We start from the raw sequence: 25,049 nt of genomic DNA, 5'->3' as shown, positions 1-25,049 counted from the left end.
AGTGTGAAATGGGTCTGCCTGTTATGAGGCTCTCAAAGGTGCTGGATTTGCCCCTACAAGAAAACCAGGGTTGGCTGGAAGGGGCCTGGTGCTGCTGCTGGACATTTTCAGAGCTGGAGAGGAGGTCTTCCTTGCAGCTTTTTTGGTATTTCCCAAGGAATTGGCCGCCCTACCTTTACAGCAGCCTCCTGCTTTCTGGGAGAGATCCCTCTGAGCAGGCAGTAATTGCTGTCTTTCCAAAGCAGTCCTCCTTTGTGGAGGAGTCATAATTATCCCTCACTTAGCCTTTCTAATGAAGGTGCTTGTAAGAGTTGTGCTGGGGTGTAAAGATGTCCATAAGGCAAAGTTTCCCTGTCTGTGCCTGCAGTGGTCTCTTGCCCCAGTCTAGGGCGTGTGTTCTTGGTTTTCGGGTGGGATCTACAAACACTTGCTCTTTGAAACTGGGGGACCATTTGGCTTTTTGCCTTGCAGCACCACTTGAGACTATAAACAGACCTGCAGAGAAACAGGCCCAGTGATTTTGTGTTCCTGAAGGCTGCTCTGCTGTGCTGAGAGGCACGCTGGGCACCAGCCCCGTGAAAGGAAGCTGCTGAAAGAAAAAAAAGGTGGCTCTTGAAGTGAGCTTCAACCAGGGGCCCCTGATGGTGGCTTTATCAGCTGCTGATCCCACCATTTCCATCCTCAGAGCTTTTCCTGGCAGCCTGAAGAGCTGTTTTAGGAAGGCAGAGAGGGCAGCTGGCAGGGTCCTGCTCTCCCAAGGAGTGCGAGAGCATCGCTGCGCTGTCACTGTGCTGCAGCACTCAGCAGGGCTGGGGGTGAGCCCAGCCAGCAGCACTGCATGACAAAACATGCTAATGATCTAAAGAAAAAATACTTCAGGGATTTCTTCCTGTTTGAGAAACTCAGTTTAAGTCCTGAGTATGCTCACTGGCCTGTTTTCTCCTCTTGGTTTTGGGGTGTACTCAGCAGGATGGTGCTGGTGTGTGTGATAACCAGTGCCATCCCCTGCTGTGGGATAGCTCCTGCCCCGTTGCTATGAAACATTTTAGTTAGATGCCATGCAAAAGGGATGAATATCCATCTCTGACTGCAGAGATTTTTTTTTTTGTGGCTCATCTCTTGCTGATCAGTTTTTTTTGATTCTGCTGGTGGTGGATTTGAATGATTTCAGGTGTTGTGTAATTATATAGATGCTTGTTTCCCTCTCTGTAATTTAATTCCTTTGCATTGAGATTTATTAAATAGCACAGCACAGAAAATTGCAGTATCTCTCCTCATCCCTTCTCAGTGGGTTTATTTTCTGTGGCAAGGACTTTCACTGCTCTTGAAATTCTAAATATGTAATCACTATTTAATCTAAGACAGTTTTCCCTGTATTTAAGAGCTGCAGAATCAGGCTGTGCTTTGGAGAAAATAGCAAATTTGCTAAATTTGGCTGCTTGCAGAGTCATTCAAAGTACATAGGTTGTTCAGCAGGTGCTCTTTGGCTTCTTGTGCTGTAGGGAATGCTGGGTTTTGGAAGTTAAGTGGGTGGGAATGCAGTTCCTCCTTTCTGCATGTAGCACAGGAAAAATTAAGTGGTTGAACTGCGTGCAGTTTATTTGGTGGTGCTTACAGCTGCAGAGCACCCCTGGCAGCAGAAAGCTGGGTCCTTTAGAACTGCAAGATTGTATTGATTGTGCTGCATTTCTGCTGGAACAAAAATACAATGGGCTCAGCATTTAGACTTTCCACTTGTGCATTGTTTTCTCTTTATTTTGTGTATTTAGAAAACGCTATGCTTTGCAGACTGCTGTTTTAGTATTATCTGTGGAATGAAAACCATCTGGATAATTTAACTGAATTTTATCGAAATTTTTGGTAACAGGCTCTTTTCTGTTTGTTGCCTTCTTATTAGAAAAAGATGAGAATTTGAGTTAAACTTCAGGGAGGTGTCTGACGTGCTGGAATTTTAGAAACAATTTGGACTTGTTTGAGGTTGTAGAAGCAATTGAAATATTAAAATGATGTATAGTGTCTCCCAAAAGCATTCTTCCTGAGCAAATGTCTGCATAGACTGTCATCCCCCTAAATGTACTTTAAATCCTTGGTGTAGTGGGAGCTGCAAGCTAAGAAAGCATCCAGTGTTCAGGATGAGGCTTCTTTGAAAGAGATCAGACTTAAATGCCAGCTGAAGTTAAGCATATGTTTAAAGGTCTGCCTCAATCAGACCTTTGTTCAACACAACACTTCTGTGTAGTCTTTATTTCAGAATCCTAAATAATTCAATTGGTTTTGTACTGGTAGGTTTCATCTAGTTGCAGCCCCAGGCCTGTAACAAACGCAGGAGGGATCCACCAAGCCTGAAGCATGTGAGCTGTGCTGCTCAGAACTATTTGTGCTTCAGTTTCAGCTCATGGTTTGAGCTCAAATCCATGTTGTTGGATTGGGAGTAGAGTGTTCAGCATATGGCAAGATCCTAAATCTGACACTGTGATTTTAATATGTTCCACTTTCACTGAAATACTACTTAGAAAAGTGAAAAATCCCAGTAGAAAAAGATAAATTCATTATCTTTTCAACATGAGATGCAGAATTAACTGAATTTTGGTATGTAGTCTGTTTAGCAGAGGATGAACACTGTCAGCTGTTTTTTTTTTTTTTCTCTTTTTTTCCCCGAAAGACTTAACTGCCCATTTAGTTTCTGATGTCCTGATGATAATGTTTGAGATAAGTATTTAGATCTGCACATGCTTATATCACAGAACAGTTCCTTCAGCCCCCATATGTGTGTTTGCCTGCTGTGACAGGGAGGGCTTGTGTGGCTTCCCTGGAAAAGGAGCTCGAAACGACCGCAATTTTCTGGATCCAAAACTGGGTTGTTCTCAAATCCAGCCACAATGTTGTCAAATGTGATGCTGGGTGTCACAGGGACAGGATCTGAAATTTGGAATACAATTGTTTCCAGCAGTCTGAAGCTTTTCCCAGTGGCTAGACAGACTCACAGTCCCTGAGGTGACACCTCTGCAGATCATCTTGCCCAGTTCCACTGCTCAGAGCCATGTCATGCTGGGTTTTGAGTATCTCCAAAGACAGAGACTTCCCAACTTCTCTGGATGACTTCTTCCAGTACTGATGACCCTCACAGTGAAAAAAGTGTAGAGCTTTTTTCTTTGTGTTTTGTGTTATTTTGAGTTATATATAAACTGTTTCCTGAGTTCTTTGTCTCAGTGCACACAAGATGGACTATGCAGGAGGCTGCACCTCTCCCTCAGCTTTGCTTTTTGAAGTAAAACAAGGGGCTGCATTTCTTATCTAAACTATTGGATTTTGCCCTAAAAACAGTGGATTGTACAGCTTAAAACCTGGTGGGCAAAACTTCTGCATCCTTTAGTTGTGGCTCAAGGGCTGGCAAGTTTTCTTCCTCATCTTGATTCAGTTTGACACAGTTTAGGTTTTAGCTCTGCCATTGCCCATTGTGGATGAATCTACAACATAACCTTGCATTTAATCAGCAGTTCAGCCTCAGATCAGAGGTTATGTCCAGTGCTGCAGAACTGTGCCTCAGTGTTGTTTGTGCAGAGCACTTGACAGATGTTCATCGCTTGCGATGTTATCTGGACACTCTAACAGGTATAATAATTCCATCAGGCTGTTGACTAAAATATTCCTGGTCTTTGATGCACCAGCACTGACTTGTCTGCTATGAATTCATACACTGAAGTTGAAATTACTTCCAAAATAGTAAACATGAACTTTGGCCCTTTCTTGCTCTGGGATAATTCTAGAATCGGTTCCTCGGTGAGCTGTGCACAAAGAGACTTTCTGTAACCTGGAGCTGTTTCTGTTCATCAGGACAGCATACAATGCACTTTGGCCAAGCTATATTAAATACATATTACATGGAATTGAGCGTCTAATCTTTAGCTGGGACTGATCTTGTCTTGACTTTGTAGGACCATGCTTCAGTTTCATGCAGATTATTTTTTGCAGCTTCAAAGGCCAGTAAACTGGAGATTTTAAAGAGTATGTTCCTTAGCATAAAGAAAATTTTATTGGAATTACTGGAAAAGTTTATTTCAGAGATGTCTTCCAGGATAAAATGAAGTGTAGCAATTAAATAAAAATCTTCAATGACATTGTGAATAACAAGCAAGAATACTGTGCTATGTCCTGCCATAGCAGTCTCACTTGATTTACTTGGTATCAGCCATCAAGGTGACCATGGTCAGTCTCCAGTCTGTGTTTTCTGAGGCTGCCTTAATTTCTGTGTTTTCTCCAGCTCTGACATGTTTGGATAATTGCAGTTGACTTGCAACAGCAAAACATGAAATATAGAAAACAAGCCATGTTTACTGTTCCAGACATCGTTCCTTTTGCATTTCCAGTAACTGTTGAGAAATAAGCAGAAAGTTACAGGTGATTTCCCAAAGCAACATTTTTTGGGGAGGAGCCAAGATTTCTTGATGCCATCTAGAAGCTCCAAAGGAACCTGGGTCCCTGTAGATTCAATGGTCCTTCTTACTTCATGATTTTAGATGAGGATGATACTATCACTTATGCAATCCTTTTGGGCTTTTCTTGTGTAGATTAGAGTGTCTCTGGATGGTTAACAGTGAGCAGCAATACTTGCATAAGTCAGGATACTTATGAACTGAGTGCTCTTTTTACCCGTTGCTTTTTGTTGTCTCCCCGTGTTTCTCCCAAGGCTCCGTGGTGTGGAGGAGGCAGGTGAGAAGCAGGTGGGGGAGAGGTCTGGACACCTGCTTACAAAGCCATCACAAAATGCCACTTAAATGGCTCACGGCAAATGCAACATTCGGGGTCAGGAGTCCTGTCCCCTGTCATCTGTGTAGAATGTGGGATCTTGGGAGGTCTTAATGTGTGAGCTGCAGCTTGAATAAAGCTGTTGGGGCAGTTTAACTCTGCAATGCTTAACCTAAATTAAGTTGTCAAGTTTAGCATTGCTTTAGGCATTAATAGAGTTTTACTCTCACTTAAAAATCTGGTTTAGTAATTAACCTCCATTTTATTCTGGAGTTCAGAAGGTGCTCATTTAGTGCAGCAAATCTAATGTCATGTGAATTAAAACATGAAAGATATGCAGTAATGAGAAACCGAAGCAGGGTAGTGCAGAAATTTGATGATATGCAGTTTACAGGGAGCTGAGTTCTTAATGAGAAGTGTGTTAAAGGTACAGTCTTGCCTCTGCACTTGAAAGGTTAAGGGATGTTCTGAATTAAATTGGGAGTTAGTAGTGGAGCTGGTATTTGTCATGTTGCACACTGAGTTTTTGTTGCACTGAGGTTTTACTGTACAGCTTTTTCTGAAATCTGGACATGGGATGGTTGTGACTGTACAACTACCAAAAGGTGTGAGGCATTTGCAGGGGCTGGGAGAGATGCATAAAGATGAAGATCCCCTTTTTTGTTCTAATGAAAGTTTGAACCCCAACTCCAGCATATTCTGCAGAGTTTATTGTTGGAGAGAGACACAGAAGGTGGTACATGAAGGAGAATTACACCTGCAGGCAGCAGAACTGCTCCACAGAAATTGGCCTGGTCTTTGTGATGTAGTTGCTAGAGCTCTCCATGCTGCTGTGTCTGTATTTTACATCCTACCACAGCCATTAATGTTATAAAAAGAAAAGTCCCCAGCTCCTTTGACAAGGGGACTGTTCAACTACTCCCAGCACTGAGTACAGATGTGTTTAATTTTCTTCAGAAAGTGTCAGTTTATTGCACGTGTGATGTGTGGAGTATCTGCCAGCTGGTAAGTCATGCATTTTTCAGGGCTGGACTGGTGGCATCACACCAGTTCATACAGGCTGACTTGCCTTTGGATATAAGGTACAGGCTCTCAAACAAACTGAAACAGTGCACCAGTTTCTGCTGCCCAAAAGTTTTGGGTTACTGCAAGGATAAAACACTGGTTTCCCCTTTTGTACTGGACATTGCATGCACAAAATGCTGATTACACATCTATTTCTGATCTGGGGACCAGAGACTGTGTAACAGGTCCAGTTCAGAGCATGAACGTTTGCAGAGCAATGCTATCCATCATGCTTTTGCCCTGTAATGTGCATTCTCACATGAAAGTGCACTTTTACCAATTCTTTGTCATTGTCTACTTCAGAAAATGTTGGTGGCGAAGATGCAGAAGGCTCAGTGTTTTCCAACCATCTCCTCTCTAACTTAGGTTTGTGAAATCAGAGGCTTTGTCTTTGCTATCATTTGAGTGATTTAAGGTAAGAAATAGCTTATCAACTACTTAGCTATTTGATTTCAAGGCAGTAATGTGGGGTAAAAGTTCACCTCACGCGTGTCAGAAGGACTCTGCACTATGTGGGTGTGGTTTTGTGCTACACCTGGTCTCTGCAAGGTACGGCTCTGCTCAGTCCTGGGCTGCTGAATGACTGTAAGGAGAGTTGGTTTATCTCACTGATTCAGTGGGAAGGGACCACACACGTTCAAAAATAAAAGGTTTTCTGTCTGCTGACAGAACTGACTTGTGCTATAGCCACACAGTTACAAGACCCAACCCAAGAGAGGATTGAGAACCAGACTGTGGGCCAGACTTCTCCTGCTGTGGCAGCTTGCAGTTCTGCTGGGTTGGATGGAACTTAAAATCGTGTTGCTGACCTTAAAAAAAACATGGTAAAAGTCATGTGTGAGTTGCCTGGTTGCTGGCTTCTGGCTGTTTCTTTGTATTTGGTTGAATTTTTCTGTCTTAAAACCAGCATTTCAGTAGAAAATGTGACACGTACACTTACAGCCAGTGGCACCTTTACCACTGAATCCAGTTTGAGGACTTTGTGTCTGATTCTTGACATACTGAATTTCTGATATTAACAAAAAGCATATACCAATGGTCTCTTAACCTGCCAGGGCTCTCTTCTGAGCTTTATGCTTACTCCAGAGGAACCATGACCCAAAAATACAGGCTCACCAAGCTAATCATCTTACAGCTCAAGCATAGTTGAGTTAATTCTGTGTAATAATTTACTGCTGTCAGCTCTACAGCAGGAGTTATCTGTGTGCAAAGTCCTGGTTCGCAGCAAATACCACGTAATGCATGTTAACACTAACCCCTCTGATTACAGACTAAGCTGAACTGTCTTCAAACATGCTGGCTGTTGTCTAACCACACACTTGGCTGCTCTGTCTGCTCTGCTAACTTGTTTATGATGGACTGCTGGAGTTTTCCTGCCACCAGGGAGGCCTGGAACCACTTGTGTTGATTGAGGCTGTGATGGCCAAGTTGTTGTGTGTTAATCCATTTTCCATGGAAGATAGAAAGTGTAGATGAAGGATGAAATGGGGTTAAATTCTTCCCGTGAGTAGCTGCTGCTGGTAACTGTGGACTAGTTTGACAGGGTTCACATCTGTGTTAACTTTCAGAAGACAACATGAAGCTATTATGCAGTTACTACCCACTCCAGGATCTGCACATCAATTAGGAGAGGCTGCTTACTCATGCTCCTCAAAAGTTGTGCCAAAATAGCTGTTACATTATGTCAGAGCCCATATTTTCATCCTGAACAATTAATCAGAATATAAACCTTGTTTCTCTCAGCAGCTTTGAATATAGACCTCCACCTTTGATACTTGGTGCTTTCAGCTGCACTGGTTGAAGAGGGCTCCTCTGCTGTTGACACACATCAGGGAAATTGTGATGAAATGTGATATTATTTTGTCAGCAGTATATCTGGGAAGCTCCAACAACACCATGTTCTGTAAACAGCTTTAATTCCATGTGTTATGACTTATTCTACTGTAACACTTCGGGTCCCTGCTCGGGACACAGCATCCCGTGCTGCTGGTAGGTGCTGTGTGAGCATGAGGGGAGGTGGTGGGCTGCTTCACAGCAGCTCTGCCATCTCAGAATAAGACACAAGAAGCAGATGGCTGCAGGGGGAAACAATGAGGCAGAGCTGTCAGCATGATGGGATGGAGTCCTAGCACACCCACTGCCTTGCTGCTGGCAGAACCCTGCTCTGTGTCCTGCCCTGGAGAGAGCTCTTGATGGACTTGGTCAGGGCAGGTACACTTGGAGGTACCTCTGAAGATCTTCCTTTGTGAGTGGGATAAAGCACTCAGCAGGTGGTATTGGAGAAATGTGGCATTGTTGGTGACCAGCTTCCAGCTTTCCTTCTCGAGAATAAGGAACCTGAGGCTGTGGATCCCAGCCCTGTCCCCTTGGGTATTTGTGGTGGTTTATTGCAGCCCAGAGATTGATGGCAGCAGGGCCTTGGGCAGGTGTAGGTTGTCAGGTAAGATGTGACATACCAAGGAAGTAATGCCTGTGGTGAAGTGACAAAACCAGTTGTAACGAAAGCAAAATACTTGTTTTACTGATCCTTCTGGTTTTAGACATGGAGGAACATGGAGGCACATTTGTCTCCTCATTTTCCAGGCTGTCCTCCTGTAAGAGCTGCCTGATAATGCTATTCAGGAGCTCCTCTTGTGAGAATATTTGTACTGTGCAGCACAAGACTTGAATGAGAATTCTATACAGAAAACAGTACCATCATGCTGATGGCCAGACTAAACTTTGTGCTGTAATTCTACATCCCAATTCACAATTTTCTCGTTTTTTTGTCTTTTGCCAAATACCTTTAATGCAGAGAATATTATAACTCAGAAAAGATGGTGTATGATAAAAATAGAAGCACTTGCTCCAGTTCTTCCATATGTTAATGGCTGGATTTTTGGGCAAGAGATTCCAGTAAGGTGTGCCAGCAGTCTGAATACCTGCATGTGCTGTGGCCCTTTTTCCATGAAAAAGCTGTTTGGGTTGGAGACAAAGGTGAAGTCATTGGGAGTTTGGTATCTCTAAATTGGATCCAATTCCGTGGGATTTTATTAGAAGAAATGAAGTATTGTAATTCCCAAGGTACGTGCAAGGTTCTTGCTTTGGAAATTCTGTCTTGCTTCCATTTATTTCTTCTCCATTGTAAAATCGTGAGTGCATAACTTCAGCACACTGGAGGCCATCTGGAAATAGCTGGAGCAGGCTCAATTACACATTACATTTGATAAATCTTTTCAAAGACCCTTTCTCGGGGGAAGGGGAAGGGTGGAAGCCTGGAAAAAACTTCAATAAGAAAAACAGACAGAGATTAGGGTTCAATAAATAGGAAATTATGGTAATGTTTTCATTCAAAGAAAATGCACAGGCAGAGATATTAGATGATGATTAAATACAAATGCTGAACCATCAAAGTGGTCCCTTGCCAGTGCCTGTTCTCTTGGTTTATTCTTCCTTCTACCAGCTAATGTATATGACTTCAAGATGCAAACCACTTTTCCATCATTTCACGAGATGCCTACCTGGATTAAAAGAAAAGTAAACTCATTAAATTAAACAATACAGGCATGTAGGGAAAGTAATAATCTTAAGCAGGTAGTTAACACGTGGATTTGGTTGTTTGGGAGGCTGTGGAGGTAGATTGTGCTGGAAGGCTCAAAAAGATTGGGCAGTTTTATGGACAAACAGACACTGAGGGCAGCTGGACTGGGGTTGCTCTGTCCCTCAATTAATGGCTGTGGATGCTGGAGGGGAGCAGAGCACTGAGAGTAGCTGGGCTCGTGCCCTTTCCACTGGAGACAGAGTGCTGAATAGGAGAGAGTGTGACTCTGCCTCTGCCATGCCCTTGGCCAGCACCTGGGGTCTGGGTACAACTCAGCCAAGCTCTGGCAGGTTGGATGTCTCGTTCCTTCTTTCTCTTGTTGTTTCCAACCCAGGAACAACTCGTTAAAGTGTGGACTAATGAATCATTGCAAGTGCTTGATGTGTTGGCAGCTCCTTGCCACCCAGCTTCACACTCTGTTCTGCTGCCGTAATTTTAAGAAACTATTGGAACAGTGCCCTCCTCCCCCAAAAAAAGTCTATCCAGAGATCTGGGAAGTAATGTATGCAGGCCTCCCCCAGTTTATTTGTACCGAGCCATTTGGGTAGGCCTTGGTGTTAGTTTTAGCAGCAGAGCAGGTTCTAGTCAAGGAATCAAAATTTGGATATAGTTTACCCTGAGAAGGTAATTGAGTGAGTTATTCCAGAATTGGTGAAAACAAATTCATCTGAGTTGGGAGAATCCAGTCCAAAATCTCCCAAGTTCATAAGAAAGAGTTTTGATTTACATTTTCATTATCCTGTCAGTTGTGTTTGGTAGTTTGATTTAGAATTTATGTAGCAATCTCTCACGCCAAGCTGTGCTCTCTGTTCATCTTTGCATGTACAGGAGACTTGTTTGTTCTCCCAGGTCTTAAATTAGTTGAAAAATTGAATTCTGTACTTTCATCAACTATTTGTCATATTTTATTTGACTCACCATATCATGATGTACTTCAGTGTACATGTAAAAACAACTTAGTCCAGTGTTTCTAAAAGTCTCTGGGGAGCAGATGCCTTGTGAGGGGGATCTGCTTCCCTTGTCTTGGCTGTGGGGTCAGTAGGTTGTATTTGTGGCTTCAGCAGAGAAGAAATAAGGAGTTATGGAAGTGTATGGTCCTCTCCTGACTGGGTACTCAATGAATCCTTGGGTTTTCACCCCACATCCCTATAACACCTTGACCCTTTGCTTTCTGAAGCAAACCACAAGTCACATTGCAGGTGAGCCTGGCCAGGGGAAGAGTTTTCATCTTACAGAGGGGTGAAATCAGGGACAGTGTTTCATCTGGAAGCTGGGAATTGGGCCTTTCCTTCAAATCCAGAGGAACAGTCCCCTTCTCCAAGAGCTTAAACCCTTTTCCAGTATTTGAAAAGTTGCCTGCTCGCCTCTGCTAGTGTTCCTGCCTTTTATTTTCCTCCATTTCTGCAGTGTCAGGAAGAAAAAATAAATCTGTAATCCAAGTAACATCCTAAATATAGAAGTGCTAGTTTACAAATGAGAAGCCTTTCTGATGGCTTCAAAATGGTTTTGTAATAAAAGGAAATGTATTTGACACTGCCAGAATTTACAGTCCCACCAGAGACTTGTGAAAGAACTGCTATACCAAACAGCCTGGGCTGGAATGGAGCTTGTTGACACGTAGGGGTTACTGAAGGGTATTTCTGGCTGTTGCCATGAGGATGGCTTAGCAAGAAAAAATACCTTCTCTGCAACTACTGTAGGGCCTGTCTGTACCATCAGCTTTAAGAAAAAGTATTTTAATGGATGGTGGTTAAAGGGGGGAGGCAAAATTGGTACCAAGGTATGGCCCCTGAGAGCCAGGAGGAGGGGGTTCTGAGCAAATCTGGTGTGGGTGGTGCAGTCTAATACTGCTTTTGGCTGTTTAACCAAGTAAAAAACAGTTTTTCTGGAGTCCCTGAAACTTTCAGGCTTTATTTTTTTCTCTTCCTCTCTTTCTTTCTCCAAAATCTTTCAAACTTTAAGTCTCACGAGTTCAGTTATAATTGCAGGAATGTGTCTTAGTGGTCTTCAGATGCTGTCAAGCACAGAAACCGTTCTCAGCTGTTTGATGAGATTTCAGCTGTGGGTTTAGAGGTGAATGGTCTTACTCCATTTACAATATTTGCAGCTGCATCCAGGGGTTCAGTTCTCTTTGGCACTTAGAGGCATAACCACAAAGGACTTAGCAAAAAGGGGTTGTTTGCCATGGTTTCTGCTAGGTCTACCTTTGGAGGCGCTGTCAACATGTTGGGGAGAGAGGAACCTTCTACCCAGCTTCTGACAGTGTCCAAAAATAAAATGGGAGGACTTAAAAAAGTGGCTGGTGATAGAAGAAAATAAATAGTCTGTAATGAACTTTTCCCCTACCAAAAGTAAGAGTGAAATTTGATGGCTAAAACAAGTATTGGAAGCTTGATCAATATAATTGTCTGTAGAACTGGGGGGTCTAATGCTTCATTGTCTTCAGATGAAGTTCCTGTCTTATTCACTGTCACACATGAGGTTTGCACTATATAATTTTCATCTGCAGGCCTCTTAAGGGCTTTATGGCTTGCCTGGGAATCCTATGTTGCTGCACAATCAGAAAATGGAATGCCGTGGTATATTGAACATTGAGGATTTGCCTAAATGTTTTGCTAAAGATCAGTTCCTCGTGCTGAGTGGCAGCAGTTTAAACAGCAAAACCCCAGTTTTAAAGCCTTAGTTTTCATCCATGTTTAGGTCTGTGATTGTATAATCTGTTTCTGTGGGTACTGGGGCTTTGCTCTGCTTTTTGCTGTGATTTTTCCTTGAAGATTTCTGCTGCCCTCACACCACTGGCTCTTGTTTGAGTCCCTGCTGTGCTGGGGACCACCAGGCTCTGCTCCTCCTTGGTATGCAGTGAAAATACCTCCATGAGCTCTCAGAGATGTTTCAGGTTACATAAACCAGGATTTAAAATAGTATCTTTTTCACAACATTTGGAACACGTGTTCGTGAATATAAATTTTCAGCGCAGTGCCAACAGAGTTAGTTTAACAGATGCAGAACTCTGTTACTAAGTATAGTTTCTGCAGTTATCTCCCCACACAAATTTCTCCCTGGGCATTTGCTATGTGCTTATCAACACTGCAGAAGATCATATGCATGTTCTTTTTTTTCAGAAAACTGTCTGCAAGCTTTCTGCTTTCAGAAGCTATTTGAAAGCTCGTTCTTCTGAAGCCACATAGAGTTTCAACTGATGAATCAGAATTCTGCATGGAAAGATTTGGGTACAAACACAATAAGAAAATTTAGCAATACTTTTTTTTCTTTTTTTTTTTTTCCCCCCCATTCTTGCTTTCCCTTGGTAAACAGCAACACTTGCTGGCAAGAATGGGAATAACAGATCAATCTGCTTATTTTCAGCTGTCGGATTCGTGTGTGTCAGTCATCCAGCTGTTACCCAGTGAGAATTTACCTGCTGGAGAGGAAGATTTAATGTCTTGGCAAAAGATCAGGTTCCTCCCTAGTGACATTAAGCCCATAACAGAACCTGAAGTCAGTTTCAGATTTCATTTGAATGAAAGCCGAATTCTTGGAGTTTTCCCACCAAAATAAGATGCTCTCGTGAGTTAAGAAAACGGGATTTGGTCACCAGTAAGCTCAGGAAACTATATTTAAACAAGAAAGACCGAGTTAATTGAAGGTTGCCTGTTCCTCTTTTGCCAAACAGCAGGACTTTTGTAGGGTGTGAAACTGTGGTTATTAGCCAGGGCTAATGGGGATTGTCTCATTCATTACCATGCACTGTTAAGAGTAACTGTTGGTTCCTCTGTTCAAGCAGTGCCTCTGTTGCCAGTGCTGTCAGGAGATCTGCTTCATTTAAAAAAAACAAAGTCCTGGGCTTGGTATGTTAGTAGCCATTGAAGGGGAACATAAAAGGAATACAATAGGAACAACATACTGAAAAGAAGCACGGCTTTTAAGGTTGTTGAGTGCTTAATTCTTTTGTCATCAAAGAGAATTCAAGTGCCCACACACAGTAAAAATAGGGCTGGGGAAAAGAAAGAATCAAAACCAGCAAAAAGGCTTTGGGTTTGCTGAAGTAAAAGGGAAAGAAATGGGGAAAAGTACCAAAAACCCTAAAAGTAATGAATCAATACAAACAAGAAAACCCCTAACCAGACAGAAACCCCACCTTGATTTGGTGGAGGTTGAGGGACATAACTTGATTTGCCATGATGCACTTTGTGTCCCATCACATCTGACAGGTGGCAGTGGAACATGGAGGTTCTGCATCAGGTATGAGCACTGCAGAATTACTTGTCTTTTATTTGCTTTCATGTCCAGTAACTTATCAATGGATGTAATTTTTGAGAAACATTGCTGTTGAGGTTTGACATCTCTATTTTTGTGCGTGTTTTAGGTTTTGTTGTTAAGATTGAGTTGTTTCTTGTATGTGGAACAGCACAGTCCTAAATCTTTGGCTGATTAAGGAAAAAAAAAGGAGTTTGTGTGAAAATGTGTGGAGTGATCCCTTTGCATGTGTCCTGTGAACATCACTACTGTTGGGTTGTTCCTGAGGGATTGGCAGAGTTGGATGTGCTTAGATAACTCTGAGGCAAGTGAGCATCTGCTAGAGTGGACACAGCTCCGTGCTTTGGGAATAGCAGGGGAAAAGCTTCCCTAATAACTGGGGTTTTAGTTTCTTTTCTTGAACTTAATAATAGCTGTTGTGAAGGTTGCTTCACAAGGATTGGTGGTGTGGTCTGTAGTGTCAGTTCTCATCTTCCTAATTTAGAGTTCAGTTTGTTGGCAACATTGGGTGTGGTAGGTCCAACCTCCCTAATTGTCCCTTCCCCACCCCAGTGGTTTCAATGAAAAATTGATTTTTCAGCAATTTAAAACTTTTTCTCTAGGTGCCATTTCTTTCTGCTCGGCTTTTTCAGGGTTCAACATTTGTGGTGCTAAAAATCTCTATTTGCAGGATTCCCTAAACAAGGAACTACTGCTCCAAGTCTGGCTCTGAGTGTTACTGTCCCTTTCCTTGCATAAAGACCACCTGTGTGGTTGGATTCTGCATGGATTCATCTCCTAAAAGCAACTTCAGGGGCTGCTGTTGGGAGAGAAAACATAACTTGGCCGAGGAATCTGGAGCCTGCTGTCATGTGCTTTACTTGTCTGCACCTGGGGGCAAAACTGGTTCTTGGAGTTGTGTAGGACTTCCCCCTTGAAGCAGGGAGTAGGAATATGGGGAGGCAAAGGAAAGCTTGGGATTTTCCATATCCTTGTGCTTAATTTAAGACAGTGATTCAGCCAGCCAAGGAAGACAGTTTATCAGTTCAGCTCTGGTACAGGCGTTGCCTCTTCTTGTGCCAAATACCTTTGAGGATGGGAAGAGACAACGTGGTCCTTCTGGAAACCTGAGAAGAATTTTGGTGGTTAAAAAGAAGTAAAATAAACTTGAATCTGCAGAATTTTGCTGCTATTTACACCTAGTAGAAGAGAGTAGGGATTACCGCAGAGTTCAAGAAAAGAGCTTTGAATCTATGAGTATGTAATACTAAGGAAGCCTTTTATTTCTGACTGATCTGTGTACCTTGGTATTTTCATGTCTCCTGGAGAAGGCTACTGTGTGTGGTTTGTCCATCCAGCAGCTGTGGTAACCCATAGCTCTAAAGTGCTGTGCTGTAGGTCTGAGATTAGTGTTGAAATCTGCACGTTTATTTCTGAAACACGATACAAATGTAACAACTTCTGCAGATCAAGCTATAGATTAGCAAATACTCGGTGAGTCATACCTTCCCCTTGCTGCCTTTATTTTTTTTTTTTTTTTTTCCTTAAGCATGTCATAAACGTTTAGGAAAGCTCATTCATCCCAGATAGGTGTGAAATCAATCTTTGATGCATAGGGTTGTGACTCAGGGAGTGGAAACAAAAAGGCTACCTGGTGTAATGTCTGCTGCTGTGCCCTTGCCAAATACCATGAGCAGAGGGGAAAATCTCTCCTGCTCCAGTTTGTTTGGGAGATGCTTTGAAGATTATGGATCTCTTCCATATAGCAGACACCCAATTAACTGTGATTAGGAGTGTTGTAGGTAATAGCTCTGCTATGAGGATGAAGAGAAGATGAGAAAGATGAATAGCACAGGATGTGCAGGTATTGGCTGGATGTGTGAAGGGAGGTGATGGGGTATTGGGAGTCTTGTTCCACGGGGAGCAAGACAGCAGGAGAAGGGAACAGAACAGCAGGGCAGCGTGAGACATTCTGGCCTGGAGGGAGCTTTTTCAGGAGGGTTTCTAGGGCAGGTGTCAGCAGCTTGGCTGGGAGCTGATGTCAAGGTGAGTTTCTGCTTCATCTCCTCTCTCTGGCTTCAGTCCCTCTCTTTGATGTGTATGTGCCTTTGGCCCTCCTGATGGAATAAGTGGGACTTCATCCCTACAAGATCCTTAGGTCTTTTATGCAGCAAAAAGAGGAACTCAAAGCCTTTAGAATTTGTCTCTTGCCCATTCTTTCTGGCTTGAAATTATGTCAAATATATCTTTAGTGGTGAGAACTTTCCTTATCCTTCCATGTCCATCTTCTGCCCCCAGGATGCTCCCCATCCCTTTCTTCTCATACTTGCTCTTTCAGCTTGGAGGTGGTTTTGTCTGTAAGTAAAGGGAACTGGCTGCCATAATTTCCTGCATGTTCTTCACCTTCTTCCTTCCCACCTTGGAAGTCACTATTCCAGATTTGTCTTGTGTTACGCCACATCTGCTTCCCCTTCCCAAAGCTTTTGCTGTGTCCTCCAGATCTCGTTCCGTGATTGTTATCTTTGTGATCCATTTAAAAGGATTAGGGAACTGTGCTGTAAGTTGAGAGATGGCAGAGAGTGGGTGTCATGTTTTTACAGCTCTTGGTGGCACACAGGAGCCTTTGCACTGTTCCCAGTGGGTGCCATGTACTCTAGAGCTTGCTATGCCAGGCACTGACTCTGTCTCCAGCCTCTTGCACTCGGGCAGCTGAGGCTGATGGAGCAGTTCTCAGGGCTCTTTGGCATGCTGAGTGTGTTTGAGCAGTGTTGCTGTTCCTGTAATTGCACTGGGTGGACAAACAGGCTGCTTATTGCTCCTGTGATTGCCCAGGAAATGTTCTGTCAACTCCACCCTTTTTTTCCTGATGTGTAGCACATCCCTCTGATCCAGTGTTGAGCTAAGCTGGAGAGGGGAGCAGAACACGGGGTGAGTCATCTCACAAAGCTTTTGCAGCAGGTGTCGGGCTGAATCTGCTTACCTGCCTTTCTTTCTTCATGGCCTTTTTTTGCCCCATCTCACCACTTTCTTTAGGTTGTTGTTAAACAAGGTGTGCTTAATAGAAAGAGACATACTAGCTTATTTTTTGCCATCTGCCTTCCATTCTTTCCCTTGAGATCTTCAGCTTGCAGTGCAGAGGATAAACTGGCAGGTAAAGATGATCTTGAGATACTTTTTGCTAACACTTCTATGGCAACTTCATGGAAAGAAAGTGAAGGGGAAGGGTCAGCAGAGCAGAACTTGGGGAGGAAGGAGAGGGAGGACTCCCAGCTACAAGGCTGTTTCAAGTAAAACTTTGTGTTGGCTTTGTTGCATCAAAATGAGTTGACCATTTTATGTGGAAAAGATATTTCTTCTTCCTTCAAAGGGAAGAAGAGATGCACAGTATGAAGTGGTTCAGGCTTTTTTGTCATTATTAAAAATGACAAACAAACCCTTTGGCTAGCATCTATTGTAAGGACTGCTGCTGTCTCCTGGCACTCTTGCTGTCTCCCCTCATGTTTCTTATGTTGTCTGTCTTCTATAATTAAAGTTTTTCAGGACATGAGTGGTCATGTTTGCTATTTGTGTGGTGCTGTTTGTACAAGATGCTGATTGATGTTGACTGCTCCTGTGCTCTGTGGCAGTGCAAACAAGTAATTAAGTAGCAGATAGAGATTTGGCGAATGTATGGATGTGATAACCCCCCTAATATGCTAAATGTGGAGGGGGGAAATACAGAGCTTTAGGTTTTGTGACTTTGATAAACAAACTGTTTTCAGGTGGTGTATAAAATACCCAGTGTGCTCAAGGGAATGTGGCAAAATAGAAGCCTCTGAGTAGAGGAAGCTGTCAGGAATTGCAGACACGAGTCATTCAGCAGCTGAACTGTTTAATACTTTTAAATGTTATTGTAACTTCTAATGCAGATGGGCAAACCTTTACTCATTTAAACTATTAATTTTGTACAAATGTCTGTGTGATAAAGTGTATTAATGCTTTTGGTCCTCAGCACTTTTTTACCAGTCAGAAAGAGAAAGCTGTAATAGGGTCTCCAGTAAGTCCATTTTGATGTAAGTCCACTCTTCAACTCCTCCATCATTGGATAAATGCTGTATGGTTACTTTTCACAACATAAGTATTTAAAGGGAACATAACTTGTTGGTGGAAACCATCTAATTAAAAGTATTAGGAGCTGTGTTTATTTATAACATGTATGAATAATTATTACTCAAAGTCTGGGTATTAGTTTCTTGGGAAGTCCCTCATTAGAAACTCTGCATCATCAAGGGTGAACTGCACTGTTACTTAACCAGTTTCGGTTCGCATCTGGGCAGAGGCATCAGAAGGAAACTGCAGAGGCAAAAGGAACGTGCTGTGACTATGAAAGCAAATTTTCCAGCATCCCAGCATTTTTTATAATTATTTTTATATATGTGTCTGGAGCTTAAACACTCTCAGTGCCGAGCTGCTTTAGCAGTGCAGTGTTATGTGGTGGAGTATTGTTCTGGGTGGTGCAGGGAGGAAGGGGGAGAGCAGTCAGGGAGAGGGGGTGTTTCCTCCCCCTAATGCCAGTGCTGCTGAGCATCTCTGGGCTGCCATGCACCTTCTGCCAGACTGCACTCCCTTGGTGCAGCTCTGCTTGGATTATGCATCCAAGCATTTGGCCCCTCTCCATTTCCTTTAGAACAGGAACCATTGTTTGCACTTGGACAACAGTGGATGTGTTTTCTAATTCAAAAAATGCCTTATAGAAGAGGCCTTTATCATCATCCCTGCTTTGCAAATGGGGAAATAGAGAAGGGAGCAGCTTACCCTCAGGTGATGGAGATGAGCAGCAGTGAGGAACAGGATCCTTGTCCAAGTCCTGGAGTTATTTCATCTGATGTTACTGCCATCAAGTAAAACTCTCCTGTGAGCTTGTAAAATAAGAGTTTACAATAAAGTATTTCAGAACATGAACAACCTTTCCCTCAATACAGCCAGAGCTGGATTAGTTGCAATTACTGGTAATCATGGCCTTGAGCTACTGGCAGTGGTATTCTTTGACAGGTAGGGATAGCTCAATAGTCAGTGCTGGAGCTTTGTGTTGGAGAGGCCTGGCAGACAATAACAGAAACAGCAGGCTGCTTCTCATCCTTCAGGTTCCTGAGAAGGGACATTTCTGTACTTTCTGCTGTGGCTGGGGCTGGGAATTGCTCTTCTCGTGGTCCCCCCACCATGCATGGAGGGTGAACTCTGAGTAGCTCACTTGGTGAAACTGCTCCTTAGAGTTTGTTACACAACACTTGTCCTTTCCTTAAACAGAACAAAACCAAAAGCCTTGGGGTTTCTTGTCCTTATTTTCTCAATTCTTCAAAGTTTTTTTCTACATTACTTCCCTTTTTTTAAGATCCGATTAAGTTCTTCCTGAGCCTGTAAATACTCATCTCCTGTCCCATCTATCTCTACACACACCCTGACAGCTATTCTTCCATCTTTACTACAGTGATACTCACTTGTGCTCTCCACGCTTTCCTGGCCCTGTCTTTTTTTGCCTCTTACCTCACCTGCCCTATCTACTACCTTATGCTGCTGGTGTTTCAGACTCCACCTGTGCCACATCCCTTGGGATTGTGCCTCACACACTGACTCTGTCCTGACAGCTTCTTCTCTACTTCTCTTTTTCCTTGCATTTTCCTGTGTCCTTTTCTCCTGAAGTAGAAGGCTTCTTGTGCTACATTCTTTCTTTTGTGTCATATTTCCCTCTCTTCATTTTATTCTCTGCCCTCTCTTTTTACTATTGAAGAAATGAAATTTCTGTAGCTTTGTGCCTAATAGCCAGATCTTGGTTCTTTGTGTTTTCACAGTATAAATGAATCCCAGCTATATCTCTCTACTGTATAGTGTATTATACAGCACAAACCCAAGGGTGATCCCCACAACTCTTGTTTTGTGAACTTACCTAATTTGGGGAGCAAAGGATAGGAAAATAATACAGAAACCAAGAACGGTAGTAGTAGTTACAAATTCAGCTGCAGGACAAGGAGAGGCTGCTCTCTGTATTAAGAATTTTTTATTTAAAAGTGGAAATTGTAAGGATTTTGCTAACTGTCCGCTTTTGAGGCCAGGCTAGGGTGGAGAGCAAGCACTTGTGGCAGGACATGAGTTTGTTTTGTGTTCACAATAGGGTGACAAGTGATTCTGACCTCTGTCACTTTTTTTTCTTTTATCCTCTGTTTGCTATCCATTAATCCCTATATCCATGACCCAAACTAACCATAATGTAGCTTTGTAGCTGTCATCTCACTGTGATTTATTTCTGCCTGTTTGCTCAGAACTGTTTGCTTCTGTGGCTAGAAGTGGGGTTACCAGGATCTAGCATGAGGGCTGTGCTGCATGATGCCAGTGATGTTAAAGCCTTGCTGTGCTTCTGTCATGGAAGAGGAGAAATTCAGCCTTGAATTTGCATGTTGCCATCACAGAGCAAAGGAAAACTGATTTGGAAGCTGAGGCTTGGTTGCATTTTTCTATTCTGTTCATAAACTATTATTTCCTGTCCACCCACCCCCTCCCTCCCCAAGACTAATAGAATTTAAGCATCAGCTTTGCATCTAAGGACTGGGCTCCTGAAAAATGTAGTGGAAATGAATCAATTAATGCCTTAAGAACTTTACCATAGAAACATCTCAGTTCTTCCACAATAGCAGCATTTTTCTTGGTTTATGCAACCAGTAGCATGTGAAAAAACTCTGTGTTACTAAAGATGATCCACATGTTGACATGCTATTTGAACAACAAAGCACTTCATGGTATTTTAGATTTGGTCAGCTATCAAGCAAAGTGTTTTCTGACAGTTTGGTAGTTTTCCTTAACCATGAGACATTGTAGATGCTGGAACTGGAATATAACCATGCAGAGCTCACAGGAGAGAAATGGCTTTGTCCTGTCCCCTGCTTCTGTCTTGTGTGAGAAATACCAAAACCAAAAAGGTGTATTTTGGAGCCTGGTGGTGCTGAGAGTGCTGTGAGCACCAGGAAGCCTAATGAAGAATTTGTCTGCTAAAAGCTTGTGCTTTCCCCTCCAAGTGTTGCTTTTGATCTGAAGAAGCAGTCTCCTTGCAGACTCAGGAATTGTTCATGCCCTGTGATCGTTGTGGCTTTTTGTTATTATAAGAATGTAACTTCTGATGTCTTGGCCGAAAGTGTTTGTTCATCAGCTGCTCTTAACAAGTACTTTGTGGATCTGCATCCTGCAGGCATCTGTCCTGGTTTTCTTTATATTTAGGCAAGGCAAAGGAGCTGTACTGAATACTGTCAAGAGTGACCAAGGGTGGTCTGGGCCATCTCCTTTGAGTCTTGGAGTTCTGGCCCAGGATCTTTAAACAATGACTGCAGTGTGGGTGCCTGAGAGCCCAGCTCATGGTATCTGCAGCCTGTCATCCTGAGTGTGGGGTGAGGGGTAGGAAAGAGCAAGCTGGAAGGAGGAAAAGAGGGTAGAAACAGGCAGGCAGCTTTCGGTCTTGAAGCTCAAAGCCTGACTTAGGGAGGAGATGTGAGAAGTGGGGGCTTCTGTAGGGTTTGCTGGGTTGTCTGTTTTCTATATAGACGTTAATACTTGTGCTCTAGCCAGTGACAATGCAGCTGGAATGAGAGGCAGATGCTGGGGCTCTGGGATCTCCCCTCTTCCCACCAGTGCTCTGTGCTGTACAGAAACTGGAGAGATCATGAGTGTTTTCTTGAGGAGTTTTGAGAAGACTTGCTGTGTCAAGCTGTCTGTGCTGCAGTGTCTGGTGGCATGAGTGACACTGCCAGATGCACTCTGTGCTGGAGTGGCTCTGACCACTGGCCAGATCTTCACATGTCTGAAGGCTTAGTCACCCATTAGATTATGTTTTTGAAATTTTTATTTTAGTTTATCAAACAAGACTTACTAAATTATTCCAAAGCCTATGAAATATTGTTTGTTCTTAGTCCAATAGAAACAGTCATTTTAACTGGAGAAAGTGTTTCCCAAGATATGCTCTGGTATTTCTGTTGTCTGAAATTGCTTATTAACTTAGTGATGCAGCAAGGCTGCTGTCTGGAATAGATCATCTAATACACCCTCTACTGCTCTGCTCAGTCAGTGTGTGTGTTTCCTTAAAAGTGCTACAAGAAGCACAAATATAGCTGGAGCACCTAGTCTGGAGTCAGGGACAAAAATAAACATGACATTATTATATTAGACTTGGCCACAGTTCTGACTGGTGGTGAGCTTTGATAACTTTGACATCTAATATTTTTAAGCAGACTTTAAGGTTCACAGCCTTTGCTAGTTTGGTGGATAAGCCTTTCTCAGTCAGTTTTTTTCCTTTGATGTTCTTGTTTTAGTGTTTGTATCCTTCTCTTAAGGCTGCAATTACAGAAAGCCAGGGTTGTGCTTTTCCCTGCTCATACCAAAGTGGCACTTGGACACGATGCCCCTGCAGCTGCCAGCTGCAAATGCTTTTTTTTTGGTACAGCAAGGTCAAAATTACACAGACCTGCAATCAACTCTCTCTGCTACCTTACTAAAGCATTTTTTGTAGCTCTCTTACCTCCCTTCCTGCCCTGAAACACCTAAATTTAGAAATGTTGAAGCCCAAGGGTTAGATTGTGCTGTGAATTTGCTCAACTCATTTGGTGTGCATTATGCCCATTCAGACAGTTCAATGGCAGTTCCCTTTCTCCTGCTTGTGTTTTGGGAAGCCACAGGCTGCTTGCCAGCAGAGTTTGGCCACTGGGCTGCTTTGGGTCCAGGTCACTGCTGTTACTCCCACTGCTATAGCAATAGCTGTATTTATATTTGCAGTATCACCAGCTACAGCCTTTCTATTTTAAGAATCCCTGGCATGCTGTAGCCTTTCCAGAACATGATTTGCACTCTTAGGGAGAATGAAAGATGCATCCAACAGAAAGGAGCAAGCTTGCAGAAGTTTGGATGTACATCAAGTTTCCTTGGGGCGTACCTTAAGAGAAGTGATGGCTGGTTATGAATTATGACTGCTAGAAGATTTCTGCCACTTACAGAAAACTAACAAGGAGAGATTTTGACTGATTGTGATTAATTTTTTCCAATGCATATACACTGGTCAAGTACTTCTTGTTTTCAGTTCTGAATAACTATTAACTCAGGATTGTGGATTTGTCACTGAAACTGATGTTCAGTAAAGAGGGTGCTTCTCCAAGCCATAATCTTTTCTTAAACTTGCTTAAAGGTGATAAAAAGTGCTCTGGAACACTGGCACTGCTGTGGAGTAGCATTATGCTGAACAACCTCTGTGTGTGCATGTGTTTGGTTTGGGCAGGAACAATGCTGAAGGTTGACTGTTTTTCCAGGGAAAGAAGGGGAATTCAGCCACTCAGTGCAGTCAGATTTGATCCATTGGTGTTTAAGAAGGCAGTCAGGAAATTTGCTGCCTCCACATGAAGTTCTGTGCTTGATGAGGAGAAGAGAGCATGTGTAAGAGGTTTCAGTGGTTTCTTGTTGGCTCAGCTAACTGAATTTTAGTAGTTGTCAACATTGTTAAAAGCTTACATGGTATCTCTAGTTAATTCTATTAAAGAGTTTGGCTGGGATGAACATTCAGTCTCCAAATCTCTTAAAATTACTGCAGGTCAACAGACAAACTTACGAGGATTAATAAAGAATTTAACAACAAGGACCCAGAGAGTAAATGACTTGGGTAGAGCCTGTGTAGCAATACATGCACAGAGGAGTTACTGAAGAGTATCAAGAGGCTTGTTGCAACTGTAAATGTTCTTATTAATCTTTCCAGTGGGTGATGCAGTGCCTGGGCCACATCGTTCTTGATCCTGTGCCTGAAACCTTTCTAATGTGGATGAACAAACTATTTTTAAGTATATGATAAGTAAATTAAAAGACAAGGATTGAATGTCACTGTTTTTGGACCAGAAATAATTTGGGTTGGAAGGGACCCCCAAAGGTCTTCTGGACCAATCTCCTTTGTCTGACCCCTTTGCCTTGCCTTTCCTACCAGCCCCAGCTCTAAACCATCTTGGTGGTGAGCAGCCAGCCAATGAACCAAGACAGGCCCACTGATTTCTAAGGTATTTCCTTTTTGTCAGAGGGCTCAGCAATGCCAAGGCTGTGGGCTGCTGCCTTTCCTTCCTGGTGCCAGTGCTGGGCACTTCCCGATGCACTTCACAGCCTGGATGTTCCAGGCTTCAGAACATTCTCAGCTGCACTGATAGGTACATCGTGGGTGGGAAGAGTTTGTTTCCTATTGAAGAAATTAATTGCTGGTAACTTCCCACATTCTTCTTTCTCAGTTTTGTCACTGAATATTTTCCAGGACCTGGGTTTTTTTTCCGGTTGCAGTTTTGGCTGGAAAAGCTATAGGCTGTTTCTCACAAAAGCAGCTAATATTAAGAGGAAATCTCATTTGCATTTTCAGAACTTGTGGATGATTAATTTTTGGGTAGCAGAGGGGTTTTTTTCTTTATTTAAGTGCTAACAAAATATGTGCATGTACAAAAGCTGTGTTTGAGTGCGCAGAGATTAGGCCAGCTAAAAATAGCCACTTCTGTGACCCTGCTGGAATTTTCTTTAAGCTTGGAAACACTGAAGTGTGTGTTTTGTCAGATTTGAATCATGAACCTTGAAGAAGAGCTAATGACTTCTTATTTCTCACCCCTAATCTTCAACTAGAGCATTCTTTATGTGAACAGCAGATCAGTCTGAAACTGTACCTCAGGCTTCACTTACCTTATTTAACTTTACTTACTTGCTTTGTTCATTGTAACATCTTTTTCTGCTCCAGTGAGTGTGTTTATGAAAATCATTATTTTCAACCCTTATTGTCAGACCCATGCAAGCTGTGCAATTGTTGCTGGGGGTGACAGTTCCCCAAATCTGCCTTATTTTCTGTTGTACTCAAAACCAAGCTTTTCCTCCTGAACATCTTGTAACTCTTACCCTGATGAAATGTGCGGCTTTCTCTGTTACTCCCTCTTGTATTCCCGGCAACTTAATGAAGATTTTTTTAGCTGTTTTTTAGCTAAATGATCAACTCTTGGGACAAAATCTGTATTCTCTGCTACCTGTCCTGGTGGATCTGGTTGTAGGTAAAGGGATGGCAAAGCTCTTGTTTGCTTTTGGGGCTGAGATTCAGTTCTGGCCTTCAAAATTGTTCCCAGGATGTGCTGCATCCAAAGTGGCTGGGGTGCAATTAGCATTACCATTAATTATGTTTTACCAACAAAAGGACAAAAAGTGATTGAAATGCCCCAGTTCAGTTGAAATTGAAATGTTCTGGTAGCAAGCAATTGTAAAGCCTTGCACGTCCCATTTTGATGTAGATTTTCTTTCAGATATATTAGTATTTAAACTATAATAGATGTTTTAGTAATTGGTTGAATCCTCGCTTCAAAAAGTCTTTTCTTTAAATTTGTCTCTGTTTCTGTGTAGAACAGAATTGCAA

General features: G+C 42.7%; 1 protein-coding gene across 4 annotated transcripts in view; it reads left to right on the top strand.

Moving 5' to 3' along the window:
* Positions 1-25,049, top strand: part of MITF (melanocyte inducing transcription factor) — a 99,412-nt gene that overhangs the window by 10,872 nt on the left and 63,491 nt on the right. Inside the window, exon 1 of one of the 4 annotated variants that reach the window (XM_018915228.3) lies at positions 15,540-15,673. The exons of the other annotated variants lie outside the window; for them this stretch is intronic. Within the exon in view, the coding sequence (XP_018770773.1) occupies positions 15,666-15,673 (8 nt within the window). The 5' untranslated portion in view covers positions 15,540-15,665. Of the gene's footprint in view, positions 1-15,539; positions 15,674-25,049 lie in introns of those variants that run through there. 4 annotated transcript variants of the gene reach the window in all.

This window comes from Serinus canaria, chromosome 12, assembly GCF_022539315.1.
Source record: "Serinus canaria isolate serCan28SL12 chromosome 12, serCan2020, whole genome shotgun sequence".
NCBI lineage: Eukaryota > Metazoa > Chordata > Aves > Passeriformes > Fringillidae > Serinus > Serinus canaria.
This window is presented reverse-complemented; position numbering and strand designations above follow the sequence as displayed.